This window comes from Protopterus annectens, chromosome 4.part0 (genome assembly GCF_019279795.1).
Source record: "Protopterus annectens isolate FY-2018-M chromosome 4.part0, PAN1.0, whole genome shotgun sequence".
NCBI lineage: Eukaryota > Metazoa > Chordata > Ceratodontiformes > Protopteridae > Protopterus > Protopterus annectens.
In genome coordinates, this window is record NC_056733.1 from 790795684 (window position 1) to 790818816 (window position 23133).

Consider the following 23133-nt stretch of genomic DNA (forward strand, 5'->3'; position numbering starts at 1 on the left):
ATTGATATAATTAAATAACACATTAAAATCTCATCCACACATGTTTCAGAATACTTCCAAGGTGTAGGGCTTAGCACCAGATTGTAAGCACTAGTTCTTTTAAAAGTATTCAATTGTCCATTACCTGAAAATATTGTACCTAGCATCAAATTCTGTGCAGATAGTCTAATGTCCAAAGTGACCTCACCCAAACTGGCTTCACATGCAGGAATGAACGATAATCTCATCTGCAAAACAGATAATTCATCTTAAGGTAATGTCCATTTAGAAATGTTGAAAATCGGAAATTTGGTGTCTTCTCCCACATTTGCTTTAGCGTGCAGGTCTGTGCACTGTCTTGATTCCTCCTCCTCTTGCACCCTTTGCTGGTCGAATAATCTCTCTCCAGGATGTCTGTATAGGTAGTGGAAGACTTGGAAAAAACTGATTGGATGAAGCACTCACACCCAGCTTTTTTCGAACTACTGGTTGTACCGAAACCTCTGAGGCTACTTTATTGGATGGTATTTCTTGTACTTCCACTGTATTGGTGGTTGTATCTGGTCTACATCAGAACATTGATACTGACAACGTTGAACACTCATGAGTGAAAAATCATGTCCTCGAAGTTTCTTAATTTTGTTTGTGGTACATTGAAAAGCAGGATTTTTGCCCTTTCCTCACTGTAGTGCAATCTCTGAGTAGGAATATATATTTAACGGGGAGAGGGGGTGGCGCACCCCCCACACACACACTACTGTTGAGTACATGAATATTCGCTCATGTGAGCGTTCAATGTCTGTTTCGATGTTCTGATATAGACGTGTTGTATCACTGATAGCAGATGGTCCGATTTTGTCAGATCCTTTGTCATTATCCATGGAGGCTCTAAACTGCAGGTTGATGTTCTTTGTCCAGGAAAATACCTGACCACTGTTGAAGTCAGCTAAATCTCTCTCTAGTTTCTTATGGTTTTGTTGCTTCATACGCACCTCATATGCTGAAGCAGCATTAATAACACCATCTCATGCCATATTGGTCAGTTCTGCTGGAAACTGTTCGGAGGGTCTGTTTTGTTTTTCATGAAGAAAATCAGCAACTGCTCAAAGGGTTTAAAAAACTCAATAAGTTAATGTAGTCAAAGCTGGCATCCAAGTTAAATTTTTGCCAGCTCTTCAATAACTCGCGATATCTAGCATGCCGTTGGTCGGCATTCTGATCCGCTCCTAGACCACTCGGTACTACTCTATGATAGTCAAGCCTCCAAAAATCTGAAAAGCTGTACTTCACAGAAATTTCAGCAGTGGAGGAAAAGTTCTTTTCATGCATGTAATTAAGTTGCTAGGATGCCATTTACTTTTATTTAGGGTTTTTGTGCTAGTGCATATCTATAAGGGAACTGAAGCCTTGGAATTTGTATTATCAATTTCTGGTCATTTTTAACCCAGTGAGCTTCATTTTTTTTTTCTTTTCATTTTTATGCTAGAGTAGTAAGCCATTATTCTCCTCATTAATTACATCATTTCGTCCTGTCACTATTCTTAGTTTCCTTTTTCTCATTCTGGTCCTTTGTCCTCCATACTTAATAGGCTGAATTAGCATCACTGCCAGCATGGGGGAGGATTTTTCTAGGGTTTTAATCTGATTTCTAATTTTGGCTGTGAATGCCACATCATGTCCATCCATCCCTCACCCCCTTTTTCAATTTTTGCACATGCGGTTGGGGTGTCACTTCAGTGACAGTCATCTAGTGCCATGTTTCCCACCACTGTGGATGGCTAGCTGTGCCTCATTTCTTTCATGCAATTCATTTGTACGCACATTACACTTACGGCCACTTGAGTATCCAGTACACCAATTGGATGTCTTCAGAATGTGGGAAATCCACACAAACACTGGGAGGACATGCAGACTCTGCACAGAAGGTTCCCCAGCCAAGAATCAAACCGGAGAAGCTCTGCTGTGAGACAACAGTGCTATACGCTGTACCACTATGCCGCTGCCACATCATGTCTCCCCTAAAAGTATGACTAATAACCCAGTCACGAAAAATGGACAAATTACTTTAGTGTTTGTTGAATGTATTCAGAGTTATTTTACTGTTACCTAGCTGGTGGCATGCTGAGCTTAAGAGTTACGGGTAACTTTCTATCAGTGAAACATTATGTATGCTATCTTAATGTGTGTAGTTGTATGCATATGGAGTGTGTGTATGTGGGTGTGTTTGTGTATATTTTATAGGGTTGCAGTTCACTTGATTGACAGTCCTTTGTATGACTGAAGTGAACTGTTTTGTGTAAAAGGATGTTTGTGAGAAGGTTGCATTGGGTGACTTTGAGGGCTGCTCAACAAAGGTAAATGGGTTTGTGGTAGGGCTGGGAATTTGTTTTAGGGTCGGATTATGGTTTAAGTAAGGAGATGGATTTTGTGTTCAAGTGTTTGTGTTTTAGCATAGGGGTTGGGTAAAGGCATAGATTTGGTAAATGTGTGTAGGTTAGCGTTGCGCAAGGAAATTTATTTAGTGTAATGTGGCTGTTTGAGGCGAGTGTCCAAGCTGTCTTGTATAGTGGTAGTATTATATCAAGGGTTTTTTGAAAGTAAGGTGCATGGTTGGGGCAGGATTAGGTTTAGCATGCATTACCAGGATGGAGCAAGCTGACCCTACTCTAACCCTAATCATGCTCCTTAACTTCAGGGGAAAAATGATTACACTACTGCTGTTTAGACCAGTTTGAGCTGAATGGTTGGTAGGGTTATGAGTAGTGTATTGGAAAAGGACATTTTTCTTTTTTCGGTGCACTAGGTGTCATTAATCTTTGCTATCAATATATTGAATTGTTGACATGTTTTGGTTGATGTTTTTTGTCAGTCATTTAACACGGTGGCTTTTCATTATATAACCATTTATAGGTTCATATATTTATATGACGCTGTCAACTCGTTTTTTTTTTTTTTTTTTTTTTTTTTTCTGGAAAAAGAAAAAAGTGCTTAATTACACACCCATTGAAGCAGTGGTGATTAAATTGCACTCAGTTCAAAAGCACACTTAAAGCTGAGTGAACACATTTTTTTAAACAAAATTTACCCGCACACACACACACACACACACACACACACTGCCGCTTATGTAAACCAACTCCTAGGTCGCATTACCGACTCAAGGGTCACAGAGGGAAAGGGCAAATTTCCTAATCTCCATTTTGCTATGGTCTTGCAAATCATAATGGCATTTTTCCGTCAGTTTAATACTCTATCCCTTGTACTGTAACTTGCTTTCAATCCACCACCTGAATGTGCACCCACTTGAAAGGAGTGGCGTGTGCACATACATATGTTTGTGTGTGTGTGTATACAGCACTGCTTCAGTTGACTTGGAATGCAGCAACTATAGCAGTGCATTAGATATAATTCAACGTGGTCACAGTTGTGCAGTCATAGAGCTGGTATATACAAGTTAAAGGGTTTGAGATTAATGCAGCTGTCTCCAGTGATGTGTAACATATTTTATTCTAGTTTTGTTCGACTGGGTTATGTACATTGTGTAATTATTTCATGCGTTTCTAGATTTATCTAGCATCTTAAATGTAAAGTTGAGATGTGTGTGGATTGAGTACATTTCTTGAGTTAGTGTGTTAATTTTAGGAAGGGGTTAGAGGTCTATTTGTTCCATGTGGGTGATGGAGTATGTTTCATTTGTTCCATGTGGGTGATGGAGTATGTTTCATTTGTGTAGGCATTAGAGTGGATTAGATATTTTTGTTTATGTATGTGGCAGTCATGTCTTTGATGTTGGATGTACTCATAGTAGTTTGTAAAATAGGAATATGAGATATGTATCAGCTAACTGCAGTGATTTGCAAGTCCTATGGTGCACCCTTGCTTTCTAGATGTTTTATTTCGATTATACACCTTAGTGAGGCTAGAGTACACATCCTATCTAATTTCTTAGCAGTCCAGACAGTATTGCTGTCATGCTTGAAGCCTTGTATAGATGTTTCTGTAGTGATGTTGGCTTTTTAATACTTCACAGTGGTAATCTGAAATTATTTATGGTTTTATTTTAGCTGCTTTAAAAGCTTGGTACTCTGTCAACAAACAGCTTCCTTCCCGTATTGTTGTTTATCGTGATGGTGTAGGAGATGGACAGCTAAACACAGTTGTTAACTATGAGGTGCCACAACTAATGGATTGCTTGAAATCTGTTGGTACTGACTACAAGTAAGTTCGATGCTTGTGAAATTGCTAATGTGTAGTTCTTCTTTACTAGATGTACTTTAAAACTTGGTGCAGTACTGCATTATTTCAGATTCCCTACAGGTATTTTCATTTATTTTTAAGCGTTAACATTTTTCTTTTTCTTCCTTAGTCCTCGATTATCTGTAATTGTAGTAAAGAAGCGTGTTAGTACAAGGTTCTTCGCACACAGTGGAGGAAGACTGCAGAACCCACCACCTGGTACAGTTATTGATGTTGAAGTCACAAGACCTGAATGGTAGGTCAGGTTTGCTTAAACAGAATAGTTAACATCTTGCCTTTGAATTTGCACATTGTTTACCAATTTTTTTTTTTTTTTTTTAATCATCATCACTGGCATTATCCACTTGGACCTGGGTTATACACAACACTTTCTCTGACTACTGTTTGATTTGTCATTTTACATCACGTGACTAATGACAGAAGCATAATTGTTTTTCAGCAGCAGCAAGTAGGCCTTTTGACTCAAGCCTATTGGGTCCATCTTTGACTTAGCTTGTACCTGTTATTAAAATTCAGACTTTAACTTGAAAATGATGTCCTTATATATGGAGTTACCGAAGTCCAACATTAAAGTGAAGAGGATTTTTTTCTTTTATCAGTCACTCTCTTATGAGTGCTGTAGATGACACCAGATATTTTCACATTTATTGGCTAAAATATTTCCTAAAGGCATTTACCTAATCTTTGAAAATGTTCCCTTTACATTTGATCAGATTGGCTGACAAGTTATTTAGTGAACAAACAGTGGCCATATGTACTGAAGCATCATCTTTGAAGGTGGACACTGTAACACTATATTGTAACATTTGGGTTATTTCTCACCTACTTATGTCTTCTTTGTGGTTAGTGTTTTCATCAACATTACTGTATTCCTTATGAAGGACTTTGCTGGCCCCTGGTCAAAGTTCATAGATGTTTTGTATGTGCATGAGGCACTTTTTACCTAGCCAGTATTGTAGGGGGTCTTCATTTTTTGTCACTTTGTGCTTAACACCTTAAGTTGTCACTGTAATTTTGATAGTATAGAAGCTCATGTTCATTTACCAATTATTGTTCTTCAGAGAGCTTTTTAATTGCTGTGATCTATTACTAGATCCGAAGTGGTATTTTCTTTACATATCAATCTGTGGGTTACCAGATCTGACTCTGATTCAAGCCTCGCCTCTCAAATTCTTTATCTCCAAAGCACTGCTTCATCTTCCTATAATACTGTGACCTCACTGAATCTCCTCTGATCTCATTTGCCACCTTTGTATCTAAATGTGGCCTCAAGCTTCTCCATTGGGATGAAGTAAACATTTGCTTTCTCTTATATTGTTGTTGTACCGCCTATGTCTTGGGTACTATGTTAGGGGGTTAGTTTTGAAGTAGCTAGTGGTGATGTTCTTCGTGTTTTACTTTTGCAGTCATTACTTTTGGGTTATCCGGCTGGCAGGTTGCCCTCAGTCGGCCTGAATTCCAAAGTCTTGGGTCCTGCGTCGGTTGGTGTCGCCTCTTCCCTGACGTCAGGTCGTCAGGGGTATAAAAGATGCAGCCGACGCCATTTTATTCAGTTTTTCTTGCCGCGCGGTGCCCGAAGCAGAAGCAGTTCACAAGTGCCGGTTGTCCGACTCCTGAGATTTTCGTCTTCGAGTTTCAGATCCGAAGTCTTCATTAAAAGCTAAGTACCCCATTGGGGAAACTTTTTTCTTACTCCAGACCGATGTCAGAAAAAGTTAATTGTATTTCTGGTGGGAATCAAATACCTCATAAGGATTTTCATTCTTACTGTATTCCTTGCCTAGGCCCTGACCACGACGTTGCTAGTGGTCAGTTTTGTGCTAGATTTAACCAACGCACTATTAAGCGTCAGAACGATTTTGCATTAAGCTATTTTGGGCGAAGATTTAATTATACAATGTCGTTGGATAGTCATCCGACTACCGGAGTTCATAAACGCAAAGAAAAAGACAGGCAACCGAGGTCCAAAGCCGACGAAGCTTCTCCTAAGCAAGTCGCCGGTTCTCAGTGAGGTGCTTTCACAGCCCCTGACACCCACTACTTTAGAGTCACAGGCCGCTACTGACTCCCATGTGGAGTCGGCCAGGCCGCTGGAAACTCAAGGTATTGGAGCCTCGGAGATTATTCCCTCAGATGGGTCCAGAGCCGTTGAGCAGGCATTGGCTTCTGAGGGTGTATTCAGACCTAAACAATTATATATTAAACCAACTTCAAAGACTAAAACACCCTTAAAGGCAAATTCTCCAGCCACAAGGACAGGCCTTCATGCCAAAAAAACAGATCTTCAAAATGGCCGAAAACTTAATTACCTTGATCAGGGGGTTCCCCATCCCCCTCCTGATAAGAGGCCTAGGCAAGAGACAGACTATGAATCTTCAGATCAGGTTTCCATTTTTTCTGATTCCTCTTCTGATCAGGAGTATTTTCTAACCCCCATGAGGATTCTGATGCTGAAGAATCAATTCCTTCAGCTTCACCTCCTGAGGACTACTCTTTTGGGAAAACCTTGCATACCATGAGGGAGCACTTCCACTGGGAGAGCCAAGATTTTTTAGAATCTAAGAAAAGGCTCAGAGACTTCCTTTTACTACCTCAACACAGGCCTCTAGCTATTCCACCTGTGTTGGACATTGTAGATGTGTTCTCCGAGTCTAGTCTGACCCCTGAGATTCTACCTCCAGCTCCTGTTAAGCTGGACAGATACTACAGGGTACCTGACTCTGATAAATTCCTTTTCAAAAACCCTACTGCAGACCCAGAAACTATTTCTCAGGGTCCAAAAGGGGTCAAGGCTTCTACTGCAAAAAAACCTACCCCCTCTAACAGAGATTCTAGGGCACTGGATAGATGGGGAAAAGGATTTACACATCTGCTACTTTGGCTATAATGGCCGTAAATTGCCAGTTTCATATGCTCAGATATCAGCAATATATCATGACATTGCTTAAACAGAAAATTATGGCAAATTCTGAATCTGCAGAAAGCAAAGAAATGCAGGATTTATTGCATGCAGCTGAACAAGTTGGAAAGCATACTTTGCAATGTGGGTTTGATTCTCTGGAGGCCTCCTGCAGGGCCGCTGTTACGAGTTCTGTCATTAGGAGGCATGCTTGGTTAAAGGAACAAAATCTGCCTGACCATGTTAAAGCAAAATTATTAGAGGCTCCCTTACAACATGATACATTGTTTAGTGTTACGGCAGAAGAGGTGTTAAAGAAAATGGAGGACAAAGCTAAATCTATGCAAACAGTCAAGGATTTCTTACAGGTACAGCCACTTAGATTTAGCAGACACTGGCCTACAAAGAATTGGTCCTTTCCAGTCTCAGACTCAAAGGGGTAGATCCAGATGCCCTAGAGGCAGATCACAGCCGCAAGGATCCTACAGGTCTAAGCAGTGGAGTGCTTCTACCTCCAAAGGTGGAGAAGACACAAGCACAATCATACAGGAAACAGTCCCAATGACTTCCCCCTGCCTGCACCAAGCACTTATCTTCTGGCAGCACCCTTAGGGGGAAAACTAGCACTTTTTTCTCAAAATTGTCACATTATAACCCAGGACAAATGGGTTCTAGGCAGTATCACAAGGCTACAAGTTTTATTTCCATACCCTGCCAAGGGCAAACGGTCGGCCAGACCTGCCAAAAAATCAATGGGCAGAGGCTCAAAAACAAGTCGCAGCTCTCATGGACATGAGGGCTATTCAACAAGTGCCACAGCAAGTGCAGGGACAAGGATTTTACTCAAGACTGTTCTTGGTACCCAGAAAGGACAAAGCATGGAGACCAATACTGGACCTATGTATTGTAAACACTTTCCTGAATATACCAAAATTCAAGATGTTGACCTTACAGCAGCTTCTGCCCATGCTGAACAGCAAGGCTTGGCTCGTGACTTTAGACCTAAAAGAGGCATACCTGCATGTCCCAATCAGACAATCATGCAGAAAGATACCTCGGATTCAAGGCTGGCTCAAAGCATTACCAATTCTCTGCACTGCCCTTTGGCTTATCTGCTGTGCCCAGGGTCTTCACAAAGTGCCTGGCACCAGTAATTGCTTACTACAGACAAAGAGGAATACAGATATATCCTTACTTGGACGACTGCCTCATACAAGCGGAGAACAAGGACATTCTACTACAGCATCTGACATTTGTGATAAGACTTTTAACATGCCTAGGGTACACTGTCAACAAAAAGAAATCAAAACTAGTACCCTCTCAAGAGGTAATATTCCTGGGTGCAAGCTTAAATACAACTGCCCAGCTGGCTTATCTCACTCCAGACAAACAAAGGCAACTGACTACCTATTTCAAGGAAATGGCAACAAAGTACTAGTTATATGCAAGGAAAATTCTGCAGGCTTTGGGCTTCATGGCATCCTGCATCTTACTAATTCCATATGCAAGACTGCATATGAGGAAAATTCAGTGGTACCCAAAAAGTGTCTGGACACATTGCCACAGCCTGGAAACAATGATTACTCTAATTCCTTACTTGCAACAGGAGTTTCGATGGTGGACAAAGGCTTGTCACCAAAACAAGGGACAGCCATTCTCACTACCCCCAGCCAGGCAGAGCATAATGACGGAGGTTTCAGATTATGCCTGGGGGGGGGGGGGGCATACATGGCAGGAAGAGGCATTCAGGACACCTGGTCCACAAACCAAAAGCATCTACATATCAATCAAAAAGAGATGCTAGCTGTTCAAAATGCCCTGACAGCCTTCAAGGACTTACTTCATCCGGGACAACTACTGATAGACAACACCACGGTCATGCGGTACATAAACAAGCAGGGGGGCACTCATTCTTATCCCGTGTGCAGACAAACCATGGCTTTATGGGACACAGCATTGACTTACTAAGTTCATCTGCAGGCACAGTTCCTGCCAAGAAAGGAAAATACTCTGGCAGACAAACTTAGCAGAAACCTCATGGATCCCCACGAGTGGCACCTGGGTCCACAAGTCTTCAGCATGATAACAAAGAAATGGTGTCGCCCGGACATAGATCTATTTGCCTCCCCTCAAAACAATCCACTAAAAAGATTCTGCACAAGGACTTATCACAGACAAGCTTGGAAAGTGGACGCCTTATCTTTCAACTGGACAAACCTATCAGTATATGCCTTTCATCCACTGTCTCTCCTCCCCAAGGTACTCCTAAAGGTCAGGCAGGAGAAACCAAAAATGATTCTGATTGCCCCAGACTGGCCACGTCAGTACTGGTATCCGATCTTAAGGAACTTGTCCCAATGCCCAGCCTGGACCTTGCCTCAAATACCTCATCTACTGTCCCAATGCCCAGCCTGGACCTTGCCTCAAATACCTCATCTACTGTCCCAGCAAAACAATCAGATTCTGCACAGCCAACTCAGGACCCTAAACCTGGCAGCATGGCAGATAATGTAGCCATACAAAGCACACCTCTCAGTAAAGCTGTGATGGATGTCATTTTAGAAGCCAGAAGGCCTAGTACTAGAAAATCCTATGCTGGGAAATGGAAGAGATTTTGTGCTTGGAACCAAGCTCAAGGAACTGATACAGCTGTCCCAAATATTCCTCAGATTTTGCAATAGTTAACTGAGATGCTGGACAAAGGCCTATCTTTTTCATCAATTAAAATCCATGCTTCTGCCATTTTGGCTCATTACAATACAGAGCCACCACTCTTTTCTTATCCTTTATTAAGGCAGTACCTCAGAGGAGCCAAAAACTTAAGGCCTCCAAGGAGAATGCCAATACCTGCATGGGACCTCAATTATTTCTTGGAAAAACTCACTTTACCTCCTTTTGAGCCAGCTGCTACTGAGGATATAAAGTTCTTATCTTGGAAAACAGCTCTGCTCCTAGCTACAACTTGTGCAAGACGAGTTTCAGAGCTACAGGCTCTCATGGCTGTGGAACCCTTTATCATTTTTTATCCAGACAGGGTCTCTCTGAGAACAAACCCTACATTTATGCCTAAGCTGATATCCAGTGTAGCCCTTAACCAAACAATTCATTTGCCAACTTTTTATCCAAATCCACAAAACAAGGGGGAAAAAATTCTGCATTCTTTGGACGTACACAGACGACTTAGATTCAGAAAGACAGAACAATTACTAGTGGCATATGCCACAGCATCACAAGGAAAGGCCATCTCCAAGCAGACTATTTCAAAGTGGATAGGTCACTGCATTCATTTCTGCTACTCGCAGCATGGCAAACCAGTGACTAAGGGCATTAGGCCACATTCAACAAGAGCTGCAGCCACTTCTGCAGCCTTTCTCAGGGGGGTACCAACTAAAGACATTGTAGAGGCTGCTACTTGGAGTTCAGTGCATACATTTGCAAAACATTACAATCTGCCTCTTTACTCTAAATCCAGGTCAGGCTTTACCACTGCAGTTCTGCAGGGCCTCATAGCCACTCCTAATGCTGTTTAGCTCCAGCCCCCCAGCCATAGCTTTGGGACTCAACCCAAATGTAATGACTGCAACAGTGAAACACGAAGAACATAGTATAGTTGTGTACACTTACCATAAATGTAGATGTTAGAGTGTATTCACTTTTACAGTCCAGGTTACTCACCCGCCATCCCCCTTATTTTTGCTGGAACTTATCTTTACTTCTCTAATCTATACAACCTAGGTGGTGTATTTGCTTATAGATGAAGGTAAAGCTTATTTTGGTGCATGTATGTTTTATTTACATAATTTTAGCTTACCCTTTTGGGGGCACCTGACATCTGGGGCAAGAAAAACTGAATAAAATGGTGTCAGCTGCATCTTTTATACCCCTGACGACCTGACGTCAGGGAAGAGGCAACAGCAACCCGACGCAGGACCCAAGACTTTGGAATTCAGGCCGACTGAGGGCAACCTGCCAGCAGGATAACCCAAATGTAATGACTGCAACAATGAATACACTCAAACATGTACATTTATGGTAAGTGTACACAACTGTACTTTTCTCTCCTCCTTTTTTCCAGCTGTTTTATTGGTAGTATCTGTCTAATGGTTTTGCCACATTTTTCTTGTTTCTTTTTCTCTGGTTCAGCCCCCCCCCCCCCCCCCAAAAAAAAAAAAAAGTATTTATAAATTATATTGATAATTGTAAGGTTTATGCATTTTGACAGTAAGTACTCCTACTTTTAGTAATTGTAATTAGTGCTAAATGTTTCTGCTTTACCAGACCTTCATGTTTGCTTATCTGGTTTCCTGCAGGCTGGAAATGAAGGCATAAGCTTCAGGATTTGAAAAGCATGTTAGGCATGGACATAAGCTGCCCACGCCCAACGACATACCCAAGTGTGTATTGTTTAGGGGTTGCTCATCTCAAAGTGAAGTGCCAGGCATGCTTAGCCTTTGGGCTGAGAGTCCCTTCTACAAAAGGGCAAATTGGTTTTGAAATGTCTCCTCTAGCCTTATTTTTTACCTCCTCTACCGTTCCTTCTTCCCCTTCCCTCGCAAAAGAAAACAAGGACCTCAGGCCCTTACTGGACCTCAGTGATTTGAATTGCTGTTTAAAACTGAGCAAATTCCAGATCATCATGGTGCAGTCTGTTCTTCCCCTGCTGAGGAAGGACGACTAGATGTGCTCAGTAGACTTCAAGGATCCCTATTATCATAGGAAGATAGTGAGGTACTCCAGGAGGAGGTTCCTGCACTTGCTAGACAGAAGCTAGCCATAATCAGTTCCAGCTGCTGCATTTGATCTCTACTCAGCCCCTCACATGTTCACCGACTGCATTGGGATTGGTCACAGCCTGTCTCAAACTGTCCCTTTACTGCAACCAGAAAGGTGGGTCTAGTCAAAACCAAGGATCACTTGGCTCAACTGAGCCTATCCTTGGACAATCACTGTGAACTAGAAAAAATCCAGCCTGCAAACAATGCAGACCATGGAATTCATCACATGCCATCTGGATGCCAGCAGTCAAATTTACCCCCCTCCAGACTTTCTTCTGTACAAATACAGGCATTCCAGGTTCTAAACTGAGGCCTCCAGCTTTCTTGATTTTCTAGCTACTAGGTTTAATGGTTGCTTCAGTTGGATTTTTGCAACTAGCAAGGTTCCAAATTTGAGTTCTTTAGTGGAACCTGGTGGTTCTGTTGTAAATCTTGTCTCATCCCATAGTTACACCATCTTTCTGACCATCCTGATGTTCTTCATCTCACATTGCTGCAGTCCTTACATATGGGTAGTCCGCTGTCCTCGGTCGGCCCGAATACCAAAGTATTAGGCTGACGTCGGTCAAGGCGCTTTAGACTGACATCAGAACGTCAGGGTACAAAAGCGCATGACCGACGTCATATCCTCAGTCTTTTTTGCCGCATGGTCCGATGCAGAAGCAGCGTTGCAAGTGCCGTTCGGCGTTCTGAAATTTTTCGAGTTCGGAGTTTCAGACCGAATCCAAGTTGGCTAAGTACCCCGTTGGGGAATATTTTGGTTTTTTCTTGCCTCAGTGTATTACCGGATGTCAGAAAAAGTGAATAACTGTATTTCTTGTGGGAAACAGATACCGCATAGGGATTATCATTCTTTGTGCATTCCCTGTTTGGGGCCTGAGCACGACGTTGTTGGGTGTCGCTTTTGTGCTAGGTTCAATAAGCGCACTATTAAGCGAAGGTTAGATTGTGCTAGGCTGGTCTTCGGTAAGCGGTGCAATTATAATATGCCGTCGGATTCTCCGGCGCCCGCTTCTTCGAAGAAGCGCAAAGACAAAACAGTTAAACCCAGGCAAGATGAGTCGTCCGTTCCGGACGCCGGTTCTTTAGAGGCTTCAGTGGAGCCGGTGGTTCCGACGGAGACTTCTTTGGAGTCTCAGGGGGAGACTTTGATTTTGCAGGATGTGGCCTCTCAAGAGGCAGGTCAGGCTGAAGGGGCTTCTCGGGTTACTGTACTCCCCTCCCTTCCTAGGGTGGTTAGGCCCTCTCCTTCTGTTTCCAAGGCTTCTCCCAGAGGCAGGCCAGGTTTAGCTTCTGTTGGTGTCACTCCTAGTTCAGCAGGGTCTGTGCCTAAGAAGCACATGCTTAAAATGGCAGAAGATTTGATTACTCTGATTAGAGGTTCTTTGCCCCCTCCTGATAAGAGGCCTAGGGTGGAGCCAGAATTGGGAAGTTTTGAGCAGGCTTCGATGTTTCAGAGTCTTCGGCTGAAGACTTGCAGGAGTACTCTCCTTATTCTGATTCTGATGCAGATGATTCCACTCCTTCTGCTTCTCCTCCAGAGGATTTTTCTTTTTCAGAGACACTTCATTCTATGAGGGAACATTTTAAGTGGGAAGGTCAGGACTTCTCTGATTCCCGGAAAAGGCTTAGGGAATTTTGCTTTTACCCCAACACAGGCCCTTGGCTATACCTCCTGTTCTGGATGTTGTGGAAGATGTGTTTTCAGAGGCTTCACTTAATCCTGATTCTCTGCCTCCTGTGCCTGTTAAACCGGATAGGTATTACAGGGTGCCTGAGGCTCATAAATATCTTTATAAGAGTCCTAGGGCGGACCCAGAAACTATTAGTCAGGGACCTAAGGGTGTTAAGGCCTCTGTGGTAAAGAATCCGGTTCCTCTAGATAAAGAGGCCAGAGCTTTGGATAGATGGGGAAAGAAGGTCTATACTTCTTCTACCTTAGCTATGAGGGCTTTGAATTGCCAGTTTCATATGTTGAAATATCAAAACTTTCTTCTTTCTCAATTGAAGTCTAAGGTGGATGCTCTGGCGGAAGGCATTGAGTGTAAAGAATTACAAGATTTGGTGCATGTCTCTGAACAGGTGGGTAAGCATTCATTACAATGTGGTTTTGATGCTGTGCAGGCCTCGTCTAGGGTGGCTGCCACTGGTTCAGTTCTTCGCAGGCACGCCTGGCTGAAGGATCAGAATTTATCTGACCATGTTAAGACAAGGATTTTGGATGCTCCTTTGCAGTCTGATGTGGTGTTTGGTTCACCTGTGGAGTCAGTCTTGAAGAAAATGGAAGACAAGGCTAAGTCTATGCAGGCTGTTAAAGATTTTTTACAGGTTCAGCCTCCAAAGTTTAGTAGGAATTGGCCTGCTAAGGGGTGGACGTATCCTTCTTATGATTCTCAGTCTAGGGGTAGATCTAGACGTGGTAGGGGCAGAGCTCAGGGTTCTTTCAGACCTAGAACAGGGAGTTCACCTGCACAATCTTCGGGTGAGGGCAGGGGCCAGTCCTTTCGTAAACAGGCCCAATGACCTACTTTTTCAGCTGCCAGATCTTTCTTGCCTGGCAGCACCTTTGGGAGGAAGGTTGGCACTCTTCAAGGAAAATTGGATTTTGATTACCCAAGACAAATGGGTATTGGATATCATACACCAAGGTTACAAGTTTTATTTCCATACCTTGCCTCCTTTCAAAGGCATGCCAGACGTTCCTCCGCAGCAAAGACTAGAGGCTCACAAACAAATTTCTCTACTACTTCAATTAGGGGCCATACAACCGGTCCCTCTGCCAGAAGTGGGCCTAGGATTTTATTCTCGCCTGTTTCTAGTACCAAAGAAAGGGAACACGTGGAGACCAATTTTGGATTTATCTATCCTCGACACATATCTGGACATTCCCAAGTTCAAAATGTTGACGTTACATCAGCTTTTACCTCTGCTGGGCAAAGATCACTGGATGGTGACTCTGGATCTCAAGGAGGCTTATCTTCATGTTCCTATCAGGCTCAGTTGCAGGAAGTATCTGCGTTTTCGAGCTGGGACTTCTCATTATCAGTTCTCTGCATTGCCCTTTGGCTTATCTACTGCGCCCAGAGTGTTCACGAAGGTTCTGGCTCCAGTGGTAGCTTTCTTCAGGCTAAGAGGAATACAAATCTATCCTTATTTGGACGATTGCCTGATTCTGGCCCAAGGAAAGGACGAACTTCTTCATCATTTACAGTATGTGATGGCAGTGTTAAGATGCCTGGGGTATTCTGTGAACGAAATAAAGTCCAGTCTAGTACCCTCTCAGGACATGTGCTTTCTGGGTGTGAGACTGAATACAGCATCCCAGATGGCCTTTTAGACCCCGGACAAACAAAAGAATCTTTCTCTTTACTTCCACCAATTGTCTCGTCAGTCCAGGCTGACTGCAAGGACAGTCCTTCAAGCCTTGGGGTTCATGGCATCTTGTATTCTGGTACTTCCCAATGCCAAACTGCATATGAGGAAGCTACAATGGTATCTCAAAAATGTATGGACGCAGCACTGCCAAGATTTGGACACTGTCATTCAGATAATACCTTGCATTCAAAAGGAATTTTTGTGGTGGGCTCAGGAATGTCACCTAAACAAGGGACTCTCTGTGACCCGACCAGAGGCGAATCAGATTCTAACGACAGATGCCTCAGACAAAGCTTGGGGAGCTCATCTAAATGGAAAATGGGTACAAGACACGTGGCCTGCCAGACTTCAACATTTACATATCAACTTGAAGGAGATGTTAGCAGTCCAATTTGCATTGATAGCTTTCAAGGATTTACTTCTTCCAGGGCAGGTGTTGATTCAAACAGACAACACAACTGTCATGTGGTACATCAACAAGCAAGGGGACGCATTCATATCCTCTATGCAGACAAGCAATGATTTTGTGGGAGACTGCTCTCAGTTTACAGCTAAATCTTCAGGCAAGGTTTCTGCCAGGAGCACAGAACTCCTTAGCAGATGTGTTGAGCAGACAAATTATGGATCCCCACGAGTGGAAATTGGATCCTCATGTATTTCAGAAATTGACAGTGTTATGGGGAACTCCAGACATAGATCTGTTCGCTTCTCCACTAAATTACCAGCTGCCAAAGTTTTGCACAAAAGGTTTCATCCCACAGCTTGGAAAGTGGATGCTCTCTCATTCAATTGGAGCAATCTTCACGTGTATGCCTTTCCACCTCTGCCTCTCCTCCCAAAGGTACTCCTGAAGGTCAGACAGGACAAGCCAAACATGATTTTAATAGCTCCGGATTGGCCTCGACAGCACTGGTACCCATTACTGAGAAGTCTGGTACGGAAGCCTCCATGGCCGTTGCCTTCGATTCCTCACCTGCTGTCTCAGGAGAACAGTCATTTACTCAATGTCAAACTTCACTCTCTACATCTAACAGCCTGGCATATTCTGTTTTAAACCCTGGAGGGTCTCAGCTTCCACAACAAGTTTTGAATGTTATTTTGGAGGCCAGAAGGCCTAGTACAAGGAAAGTTTACGCAGATAAATGGAGGAGATTTTTATTTTGGAGTACAGCAAAGGACTTTGATGTTTCTAAACCTAATTTAAGTGTTGCTCTTCAATACCTTACTGAGTTATTGGACAAAGGTTTGTCCTTCTCCTCTATAAAGGTTCATGCTGCAGCAATCTCTGCTCACTATGACTGTGACCCACCATTATTTTCTCATCCTTTGTTTAAGCAATTCCTTAGAGGGGCAAAGAATATAAGACCCCACGTAGAGCTCCTACTCCTGCTTGGGATCTCAATTTTGTGTTGGAGAAACTCACTCTACAACCTTTTGAGCCTGCAGCAACGGCAGAGTTGAAATATTTATCATGGAAGACTGCTTTTTTGTTGGCCATTACCTCTCGAGAAGGGTTTCTGAATTACAGGCCCTTATGGCAGTTGAGCCTTTCTTAATTTTCCACAAGGATAGGGTGTCTTTGCGTACTAACCCTTCTTTTATGCCTAAAGTGGTTTCTAGTGTGGCTTTAAACCAAACTATTCATTTGCCTACTTTTTATGCAAACCCCCAAAATAAAGGGGAGAGGATTTTGCACACTTTGGATATACACAGACAGTTGCGATATTATTTGAGCAGAACTAAAGGGTTCAGGCAGTCTCAGCAGTTGTTTGTTTCTTTTGCTTTGGGTTCTCAGGGCAAACCAGTTTCAAAACAAACTATTTCTAAGTGGATTGGTTTTTGTATTACTTTCTGTTATTCCCATCATGGTAAGGAGATTCCAGCTGGGATTAGGCCTCATTCCACTAGGGCTACTGCCACTTCTACAGCTTTTTTAAGGGGGGTGGCTACTAAAGATATTTTGGAAGCAGCTACTTGGAGTTCAGTGCATACTTTCTCTAAGCATTACCACCTTCCACTTTACGCTAAATCTAGGGCTGGATTTGCCACTGCAATTTTACAGGGCATTTTGGCAGCCCCTAATGCTTTTTAGTTTGGCAATCCTCCCTTACCTCTGCTTTGGGATTCTACCCATATGTAAGGACTGCAGCAATGTGAGATGAAGAACATAGTACAGTTTTGTACCTACCATAAATGTAGATGTTCGAAGATCCACATTGCTGCAGTCCAATTTACCCTCCCTCCTTCCCCTCTGTAGTTAGAGGTGGTGGTGTGGTTTGGGTTGTACATATTGTAAATATGGTTAGTGCAGGGGTGGTTGGTTATTTTTTGGCTTTAGCCTTTGTTGTTAGGGCCTTCTGACATCTGGGGCAAGAAAAGACTGAGGATATGACGTCGGTCATGCGCTTTTGTACCCTGACGTTCTGATGTCAGTCTAAAGCGCCTTGACCGACGTCAGCCTAATACTTTGGTATTCGGGCCGACCGAGGACAGCGGACTACCCATATGTAAGGACTGCAGCAATGTGGATCTTCGAACATCTACATTTATGGTAGGTACAAAACTGTACTTTTCATCAGCACATTGCCTGGTGGCTAGGGTCTCACCACAGACATTTCAATGCATCTGGTTTTACCCTGATCCTGGGCGACTTTAACTATGCAAACATAGACATAATCATGCCAAAACACAGATGCCCAGAGATTCCTTGATTTAGTCTATACAAATGCCTTGGCCGACACCCACACAAGAGGTGGTGATGTCTTGGACTTGGTATTAACCAACATGAGTAACCACTGCAGCATCCCTCTAGTGTCATCTTACCTGTTAAGATCCAACCAGAAAGTGCTCACTTTCGAAGTCACCATCTTCCCCCGACCCCCCCCCCCCACACACACACACACACACACACACACACACAGATCTAGGGTCAAACAAAATAACTTCTCCAAAGCTGATTACAACCTCCTGAGGGAAGGTATAAACCTCTTCACAGCCCCCTCCCCCTCCATAGGAACTGGCACATATGTCCAAACAGCTCAAAACACCAAAGAGGAGGCTGCAGTACTGGGACCACGAACACCAAGAGATATAAATCAGCAGCCAACTTTGCTAATAAATAATAGTTTGTTGCTGATTTATATCCTTTGGTGTTTGTGGTCCCTGTACTGCAGCCTTTTCTTTGGTGTTTGAGCTGTTTTGTGGTTCGGAGGTAGAGGAGTGTTTATTACATATGTCCAAACATACACCAAATTACTGTACGAGCATTTATATAGCTGCACGGAATCAGAAATACCAGGACAAAATCCTCAAGGAAGAGTAAACCTATCTGGTCGACATCTGCGATAAAACTCTGTAATGAAAGGAAAACAATTGTTGTCCAGAACCAAGGAGGAGGAGGTACCTAATTGGAAGCAATCTCTCCTAAGCCTGAACAAGCAAATAAGAGCACTAGTGAAATTCTCCAAAGCAGACTTCGAGTCCAAACTGGCCACATCTACTAAAGACAGTCATAAGGCCGCCTTCACATATGTCTGTAATCTCAAAGGAAGCACTCAGATCTGCTCAGAACTGGTGGTCAAGGACACCACATAAACGCCGTAGATATAGCCAGCCTACTGGCAGGTTCAGTGACAACTTCCCCCCTCTGCCCTCCCAGTCAGTTAAACAGGACATCCCCAGCACCTGCCCCTTCCCTTTATCTCTAGGGAGCAAGTCATCACTGCCCTCTCAAAGGCAAAAAAAAATACAGCCTCCGTGGTGCCTGATAACATCACAGGCTGCATCTTACATGAAATCAGGCAGGAACTTGCACCATTAGGCACACCCTGTTCAACCAAAGCCTGAGTACTGGCTTTGCCCCAGTTGAGTGGAGGACCGCCACTGTCATCCCTTTGCACAAAGGTGGAGCATCCACCAATCCAGGAAATTATAGACTTATCAGCCTAACTAGCCTGATCTGCAAGGCCATGGAACGGATTATCATGGACCTCATTAACAAGGACATTGGCAACATCCACACACACAATCCCCACACAGTTTGGTTTCGTCAAGGGGAGGCCTGTTAAATTTGGTTGACTACTTTGAGACAGTCACCAACGCCATGGATAAGGGGAAGACAGTGCACACTGCCTACCTTGACCTGGCCATTACCTTCGATACTATTCCCTGCTCTGGTATAATAATCTCTATTCGACTAGGCATCATATCCATATGTTACTAGATGGGGTAGCAAACTTTGCTCACTGATAAAAACCCACCTAGTCAAAATAGGAGAAGCTACCTCAAGCAGTAGACCCGTAATGAGCGGTATACCCCAGCGATCAGTCTTGGGGCTTCTGTTTGGGATATACTTTTCTGAGATGCAGGCCAAAACCAGTGGGCTATGGCCGACCAAGTTTGCAGGTGACTGCAAGTTGGGTGCTGTTACCAATTTCCCCTAGTGATGTGGGCATTCTCCAAGAGGGTCTCACCCCAACAGATGACTGGTGCCAGAAACATGGCCTCAACTTGAATGCCAAAAAATGCATCATCTCCTTTGGGGAGAGTGACTTCCCCACAAATTATCACATTAATATCCTAAGCACACGGTCAGTCGTGAGGGACTTGGGCACCCAGGTTGATAGCAAACTGACTTTTGACCACCATATTGCTTCCCTTTGTATGGAAAGCTTTCTACCTGGCCCATCTCATTAGTAAGAGTATCTCATCTAGGGACAAAGAGGTCATGACATACTTGTGTTCTTCTAAGACCCATTATTGAGTACGAAGCCCCTTTCGGCATGTACTTCACAAAGCACATGCAGCAGCAGGAGAGACCACGGAGATTCCTCACCAGGAAAATCCTGGGCCTCAAACATCTACCCTACACAGACAGGCTAAAAGCCCTGTCCCTCTACTCAGTCTTGTACAGACTCCTCAGATGTGGCCTCTGTCTGGCATACATAGCAATCTGACCCTGCCTTGATGGGAGACTTCTGCATATCCGCAAGTCAGACTCCACTCGACTAACCCGCACCTGCAACCTGGTCTGTGACATCAACAGGACTTGTTGGCGAGACAGATTTCTGTCCCAGAAGACTCCCCCTTCTGTGGAAAAGAGTCTCTCTCCACGTCAAGCAGAGTACCTCATTAACCCTTTTTAAACGCAACCTGGATAATTGGATGGGGAGCAGAATATAGACCCCTGGGATTCCACCTGTCCCTGCTGGACAGGGGCATCAGGTGCTTAACTGCTAACATGGGCTAAATTCTTGGCTAGGCTTGTATGAGCCTTGGGGCCAGTAGCCTGGTAGCTTCTTATGATCCTGTGGTCAGAGAGACCTGTCTTCACATCCGTGTCATTGAGGAAAGCGGTCCTGCTGGCATTGCAGACCTTTCGGGACTCTCTCCATAGGTGTGCGATTGGAATTCAGTCCAACGTATCAGTTGCATGATGTGCAAACAAGCAGGGGGAACCCAATTGTATCCCATGTCACGAGACCATAAAAATACTGCTATGGGGTTATGTCCTCACCACTGTTTCTGAGAGCAATGCATATTCCAAGGAAATCTGACGTTCTGGTAAACAAATTAAGCAGAACATCCTTATGCCTCACAAATGGTCCAGTGATCCAGAGATAGCAGTGTAGGTAATAATCTTCGTGCTTCACTGTTGCAGTCATCACATTTGGGTTATCAGCTTGCAGTAGCCCTCAGTCGCCCTGATTATCATAGTCTTGGGTCCTGTGTTAGTTGTTGTCTCGTCTTCCATGACGTCAGGTAGTCAGGGGTATAAAGCATGCAGCCGACGCCGTTACATCAGTCTTTCTTGCCATGCGGTGCCCAAAGTAGAAGCAGTTCACAAGTGCCGATCGGCCAACTCCTGAAATTTTCGTTTTCGAGTTTCAGAACCGAAGTCCTCAATTAAGCTAAGTACCCCATTAGGGAAACTTTTTCTTGTTCTAAACCAATGTCAGTAAAAGTTAATAATTGTATTTCTTGTGGAAATCACATACCTCATAAAGATTTCCATTCGTACTGCATTCCTTGCCTAGGCCCAGACCACAACGTACCTAGTCGGTTTTGTGCCCTGTTTAACAACGAACTAGTCGTCATCGGTATATTTATGCTTCTAAATATTTTGGTACTCTGTTCAATTTTCCAGAAATTACTTCGGTAAGCCACCCGACTAATAACATTCCGAAAAAACGCAAAGTTAGACAGAGAGACTGCCTAGGTCCAAAGCTGCCGACGACACTTAAGCTAGTTGCCAGTTCGCCGGCACTCAGTGGGGTGCTTTCGCAGCCTCTGATACCCGCTACTTCATATTCTACTGAGACCCATTTAGAGTCTGGTATGCCGCGAGATGCTTCTACTGTGAAACCTGCGGATGTCTCTACCTTTGATGGGTCTGGAGCCGCTGTGCAGGCACCTGCTTCTGAGGGTGTATTCAGGCCTACTGACTTGCATATTAAACCAACGCCACCTTCTTCTTCTAGGCCTAAATCCCGATCTATGCCTAAAAAATCAATGCCCAGACCACATGGTCAGGCCCCTATGCCTAAAAAACAAATGATTAGAATGGCTGAGGACCTTATTACTCTAATCAGGGGAAGCCACCTTCCCCCCTCTAATACACATGGGACTGATTTTCCTTCTGATTCTTCTGATCAGGATTCTGAAATTTCTGTTTTCTCTGATGACCAGGATTTGCCCTTATCTACCTATGAGGATTCTGTTGCAGAGGACTCCATTCCCTCTGCTTCCCCTCCAGAGGATTTCTCTTTTTTGGTGAAACCTTGCATACTGTTAGGGAGCATTTCCGCTGGGAAAACCAGGATTGCTCTGACTCCAAAAAGAGACCTAGGGAATTCTTACTCCTGCCTCAACACAGGCCTTTAGCTATCCCTCCTGTACTGGACATTGTAGATGATGCCTTCTCAGAATCTAGCCTGGCCCGTTGCTCTTTACCTCCTGCTCCCAGGAAACCTGATGGGTATTACAGGGTACCTGACTCTCACAAGTTCCTCTTTAAAAATCCTACTGTGGATCCTGAGACCATTTCACAGGGACTCAAGGGCATTAAGGCTACTGCTGCCAAAAATCCTACCCCCCTCTGATAGAGATTCCAGGGCACTGGATAGATGGGGAAAGAAGGTATACACTTCTGCTACTTTAGCCATTAGGGCTTTAAACTGCCAGTTTCATATGTTAAAGTATCAGCAGCATATTATTGGATTGCCTAAACAGAAAATGATGTTGATTTCCTGACTGTGCTGAAAATAAAGAATTACAGGATTTAATGCATTCTGCTGAACAAGTTGGAAAACATACTTTGCAGTGCGATTTTGATTCATTAGAGGCATCTTGCAGGACTGCTGTCACTGGGTCTGTATTTAGACATCACATATTGGGGTCATAGTTCAGCGTGTGTTTTAATATCTATCCACTTCTCCTACAGGGTGTTACTTTTATGTCTGTACGGTTGGATGAGCTTACAAAACAGAATAAAACTTATATTTCACACTAGCAAGCTTGCTCTGTAACAAATAGACTTTTGTATACACCTTGAATATGTGAATTCTTGCTTTTATTGTATACTGTTCCTGTATGGGCATGTTTTATGTTCGTTACCCTTATGTTTTTATATACTTATACTGTTTTATGCAAAGCATAAGTAGCTTGCTGGTGAAATGTTGTTTGCCACTTTTTAAACTATTCTTGAAAGGCACTTGTATATAGTTGTTTACTGTGACAGTGCCAAATTAAGAATAAGGGGTTGTCCCCTTTTAAATTGCTGATTAATTGCATTTGTTTTTAATCTAATTAGTTTTGTATTTAAGGAGTGTTTTACTTGTTGTCTGCTAC

General features: G+C 43.4%; 1 protein-coding gene across 1 annotated transcript in view; it reads left to right on the forward strand.

Moving 5' to 3' along the window:
• PIWIL1 (piwi like RNA-mediated gene silencing 1) overlaps positions 1-23133 on the forward strand; it is a 949244-nt gene that overhangs the window by 401037 nt on the left and 525074 nt on the right. Inside the window, exons 5-6 of the mRNA XM_044069793.1 lie at positions 4044-4197; positions 4346-4471. Of these exons, the coding sequence (XP_043925728.1) occupies positions 4044-4197; positions 4346-4471 (280 nt within the window). The remainder of the gene's footprint in view (positions 1-4043; positions 4198-4345; positions 4472-23133) is intronic.